Genomic DNA, 5937 nt, shown 5'->3' with positions numbered 1-5937 from the left:
AGATCAAGACAAGATCTTAGTCAATCAAATGCTTCAGGGACAAAATAATCAATATCGGTTCAATTAAGGATTGAATAAAGTTATGTTGAGGTGTATGGATGGGGGTATAAACCTCAATAGGTCTTGAGACAAATTTTATGAACTGAGGTTTATACCCCAATACACCTCAACATAACTTTATTCAATCCTTATATTTATATTTTTTTTATATTTTTGTATAATATTTTGTCCTTGATAAATAGGGACTACCACAGAACTTACCAAAATGTACGTCATCACTCGTCTACAAATGGTTATTACTTTCAGGAATTCTTTCGATAACAAACTTAATAACGAATTAAAACAAATGTTATTTTTAATGGAATCTTTTTCATATAAATATGATCACTTTTGAAAAAGGAATTAAAAAATATAGTCCAATGTATTCCTACGCCGGACTTGAATTAAGTGGAAATATAAATATTCATTTTTACATAAGCTTCAAAAAATATATCATTATATGTCCCATAATAAGTGAATTATAATACATCTTTGTACCTCTTTTTGTACATGGTGAATTATCTAATTATAACTATTTATTAAAATGATATGTTCCAAGTAAAAGGAGATTGATGACACGAGTCTCAGCATTTTATTGTTAAAAAACTCTTATAATAATCTTATATTATAATATAATCTTATAGAAAAAGATTGCTACAGTCTGTAAGGGCTATCTTGAGCTCCCTTCTATTAATTACTTATAAAGCCAATTTACCTATACCTGTCACTGTAAAAATCAGATGTACGAAGTTATCTTTTATGAACATTGAACAAGATTTAACTGACAAAATACATTACCCTTTTCAATTTTGCAGCTTCAACTAACTTTGTCTTTTTAGGTTTGATGAATTTTACTGAAAAAGATAAAAGAACATTGTCATTTTCCTATATATAGTTAGGGGCATACATTTGAGTGAAACATATATAATTCATATCTTGCAATTGATAGACTATTGATTAATTCCAATAAAAACCTACATTGCATTATCAAACAGATGACTCAAAAGTAGTTGAAAGCAAAAAGATATCATATTACACTCTATATAACTCTATAAATTAAGTCACAGAATATATGATATCGAAGACACTACACTCTTGTAATTACTGGAGTAATTATATTATGTTCAGCGATCCAGAACCAGGTGAAGTTCTCTAAAATTGTATCCCAAACAATTCTACTATTAATGAAAACGATGAACAGTGTTTGCTACGTACATGTACGGGTCGCACGTGCAAAGTTGTGTGCAATTAATTATATTTCGTACCAAAAATCTGAACTGTATAAAAATTGTATAGATCTGAAAAAATGCACTGCCAGGAACTGGGAAAATGTTGATTTATTACAAGATTTTAGAGCATATATAAAATTTCATTATATATCACTTATAATTAATTAATTGTCAAGTAGTAATAACGACAGTACAGACAAGTAAATGGTCGAATGTTCGAGGCAATCTGCCCCTTTATCAAGACACGGGTAAATTACAAACGATCACATGTACTGTAGACATGGAACAGTTACACAAATATACATAGTTTTCAGTCACGTGACTTGCCACGACCTATCCAGTGACCCGCGGCCATATTGGAGGTCACGCTTCGCCATTGTTTGTTGACATAATATTGTCCGATAATTGCCTGGTATTTTCTAACAAATGAATGAGCAAATATGGAAAAAAAGACGCCCCGAAGCGAAGTGACGTATCGTGACACACTGGACACTATTTCAAAACAGAGATACGACAATAAGTTGGCTTTGATTGGAAATGAAGACCCGTACACTCTACCAAAAGAAAGATGGTCACAGGATGTTGACAAGTGGGCGGGCGTAACGTACCCTGACATTTCGTTCTTTTTGTTATACACAGCAAGTGCATACACCCACGAGGAAATAAAATCTTACAAAGGATTGGCTGCGTACAACCAGTTTGTCAACGGATGGGTTCGGGATGTTAAAGTTTGTGAAATCAATGGCGTCTGTCTACACACTGCACGGGTAAGTTCACGATTTTGAGTCGAGTAATGATAACGTGTTCGTAAAATAATTCATATAATTTTTAAAGAAGCCTTGACCAAAATTCATGTTAAAATAACTTTTTATGTCTCACTTAAATGGCAACAGAATTTTATGGAAATATTGATAAAAATATTGTATTTATTTTATGTTTTTCCAAAATCAGCTCATCACACATGAAAGAAAATCCAAACCTTTTAAAATATCTAGTCTCCTGGGGTATAGATCTAATTATTATAATTAAGTTCAATTTAATCCTTCATTCATTAGATCTAGTGTATATATTTTGCCATTTTGTGAAAGTTTATATTTTAATTGAACAATTCACAACAGCCCTATAATTATGGAAACAGTTAACGTTACTGTCACTAAAGATGTATGATATTATATATGTACTGTATGTAACCATTTGTTTATATCAGTTATATTAATCTCTTAAAAGTAAAAAAAAACAAAACTTTTATGTATTTTGAAGTAAATAGCTCTTGTATTTTTTTCTTTTAATGTAGATATGTCCCTGTATATATATTCTATCTGATTAATTATTTATGTTTGGTTTGTAGGTGATGCATTCACAGCGTCTGAACGAAAAACCTTTGGCACCATGGGTGATCATCCAAACTGATGGAAAAGTTTTAGCTGCACACTGTAACTGCATGGCTGGATTGGGAGAGGCATGTACACATATCGCTGCAATGTTGTTTTCAATTGAAGCTACATTTAAAGTCAGACAGGCAAGAACTGTCACAGAAACAAAAGCGTACTGGCTTCCAGCATCAGTGAAAGGTGTAAAATATGCAAAAATTAAAGACATAGATTTTACATCTGCAAAGTCAAAGAAGAAGAATTTGGATGCACAGTTCAGTGACACACCATCATCCAAAAGAGGGATTATGCAACACAAACAGGTGGAACCGCCTACTGATGAGGAAATCAGGGGTTTCCTGCAGAAACTCAGCCAAACAGGGGCTCAGTCTGCAATATTGACTGTAAAGCAAGCGTTCCAGGCACCATTTGTTCCAAAAGTGTTGGATGAACAGTTTCCCAAGATGTTGACTGAACTGTTGAGACAGGACATGCTTCAGTCATCATTTAGTGATATCCTAAAATATTGTGAGGACATTAATGTCAAAGTTTCGAAGGAGGAAGCTGAAAGTGTTGAGAAAGCAACCAGACAGCAGGCACAAAGTAAACTGTGGAACCGCTTCAGAAGTGGTAGAATAACTGCATCTCGGATGTATTCTGTATGCCACAGCAGCCCTGCAGCCCCTTCGGAAAGCCTTATCAAAGCGGTATGTAATCCTGAGTCAGCAAAATTTACCTCGACTGCAACATCTTGGGGATGTACTCATGAAAAGGTTGCCAGGGAAACCTATAATGAAGCATTACAAACTCTTCATGACAACTTTGCGGTTGAGGCAGTTGGACTAACTTTAAATCCAGACTTCCCCTTATTTGGAGCCTCACCTGATGGAACTGTGTCATGTGATTGCTGTGGAGAAGGAGTTGTGGAAATCAAATGCCCATACTGTGTACGTTCGTCAAGCCTTGATATGTATACTGGAGCATCTTCATGTCTTGAAGAAACAGATGGTGAACGTAAAACATTAAAGAAACAACATCCATACTACTATCAGGTACAGACTCAGATACATTTATGTGGGAAAGAATATGCAGACTTTGTTGTGTGGACTGAGAGAGAAGTACACATTGAAAGAATTGAACCGGACAATGAACTGTGGGAGGAAATTAAAGAGAAGGCAGCTAGCTTCCATGCCATGGCTATCATGCCAGAGTTAGTTGGAAAATTCTACTCCCGAATAAACACAGCACCATTGCTGTCATTGAGAAATGATGGAGAATCAAACCTCGCTGATGCAAACAGACAGGACATATATTGCTTCTGTCAGCAAGGGGAAACTGATACGATGGTAGCATGTGACAACCAGAACTGCAATTATCAGTGGTTTCATTTGTCATGCCTTAAGCTGACAAAGTCGAAACTTCCTAAAGGAAAGTGGTTTTGTCCTGACTGTTCGCGTTTACCAGGAAACCGCAGGAAGAAGGGTGTAACAAAGAAAAGGAAAGAACAATGACTTAATTCAGTATCATTTTCAACATATTGATGACGTCAGACAAAGCCTTTTTTCATCAGCTCAGTATCCATATTATAAAGACTATAATATACTATAGATAGTGATACTAGTATCAATGTGTAATTGCTTGTGCTTGATTAAGTTATTATGGGATTAATTTTATGATATGTAATTACTGATAATATATATGTAATGAGAATATGTGTTCTCTCTATAACTAGTGTGTAAGCCATTCACAACAAACACTTGGGTTATACTTTGTCAAAAGATACTTGGTTATTTTTGAAGGATGATTAAAGGCATTCAGAAAAAAAAGAACTTTGTGGTTGTTTCTATTAATGTTGATTAAATATAACCAAATAAGTATATTTGTTGTACTTTTATTTTGGCCCTATATAACATGGCCCATTAGGGATGTGCCAGGTTTTGCTGGTGGAAGACAACTTGAGTACCAGGTACTCCCGGGACAAAACTTTTCAAATCCAAAGACCTTTAACTAGTATTAAAATTCAAACTGCTGTATATGTGGATATCAAACTAATGAACCAGAGGTGGAGAACCAATCCAGCGTAGAATGTCAAACACTCGGTCACTGCAGCTGAATAGATATTGAGACCAAATCAAGAAATATGTCTGATTAGTGTTACATCGACCAATCAAAATAATTGGAGAACAAATGCAAATCATCACGGAAAATTTTTCTTATCAACATATTAAAATAATGTTGATAGGTCAAAATTCATAGTTCAATAAGAAGTAAGCTTCAGATAGGTTTATTAAGTAACATGTACACAGACATATTTCTTAATTTTTACTAAAGTTGCTATATTCGATATGGAGTATTATTTATGATTTTTTAAATGAACTTCACAAACCCATATCCGACACAGTTACTTGTGGCGATGTGCAGAAATTCTTTATCACATAACTGGTTCAAACATGAGAAATAACTATATATAGCTACAAGTTACAGATTTTACAGCATCAGTTGTATGTTTTTTTTTTTTTATCATACATTGTATATATGTTTGCATTAAATAATGAACCAGTTATGTGATAATTGAATTATGGTATATCAGCCATATGTATGTAATCAGAGATTATTCCCAAATAATGATATGTAATTAGTCCTAATGAGATCACATGACAATTATATTTCCTTTGGAATACCTCATGATATCACCGGTACAGAGGAGTCAATATAGTGTTTATCATAAATCGCCAGACCAATTTAAAATAAGATAACAATTTATGAATTTTTGGTTAATTTCTGCAGGTGCACATGGCCTAACGACTAAAGGGAGGTAACTCGTATTTGTTTACATATTACACATTGTGGTGATACCGTTTTGTGGATAAGTAATACATTCTTATACAATAATGGATATCAAATGCACAAATATTTTCAGCTACAATTTTTACAACATACTTCCTCGTTTAGTGCCAGCTTTCTTGTGATGATGTCCACTTTTTGCCTTTGCTCCACTTGGAAGCGAAGTTTTGTTTTTCACCTTGCCTTGCACCATTTTGAAAAGGGCATTATGGGGGAAAATATACTTTGTGATCGTCCAAATGAGGGGTATGATAATAAATAGTTTTATTTATTTTCGATATGATTTTACGTTTTAATATTAAATGAAACTCTTATTGTTATGCAAAAATATAAATATAATAATTCAAATCATAATACGCCAAGGTTTATGCGTAAATTGATAGATTTTTAACTTATGACATAATAAGATATTTTATTTTATTACCTGCAGAATAATGGACTGTCTGATGGTAAAT

General features: G+C 33.6%; 1 protein-coding gene across 1 annotated transcript; it reads left to right on the top strand.

Annotated features, from left to right (window-relative positions):
- The first annotated feature begins 1708 nt into the window (after positions 1 to 1708).
- On the top strand, positions 1709 to 4513 carry LOC117332971. Its single transcript, XM_033892061.1, has 2 exons — positions 1709 to 2035; positions 2617 to 4513. Exons 1-2 carry the CDS (start codon positions 1709 to 1711, stop codon positions 4147 to 4149), a joined length of 1860 nt encoding a protein of 619 aa, XP_033747952.1. The 3' UTR covers positions 4150 to 4513.
- The last annotated feature ends 1424 nt before the right edge of the window (positions 4514 to 5937 follow it).

The sequence above is a fragment of the Pecten maximus genome, chromosome 8 (assembly GCF_902652985.1).
Source record: "Pecten maximus chromosome 8, xPecMax1.1, whole genome shotgun sequence".
Classification (NCBI taxonomy): Eukaryota; Metazoa; Mollusca; class Bivalvia; order Pectinida; family Pectinidae; genus Pecten; species Pecten maximus.
Note: the sequence above shows the minus strand (reverse complement) of the source record. Positions and strands in the feature narration are given on the sequence as shown.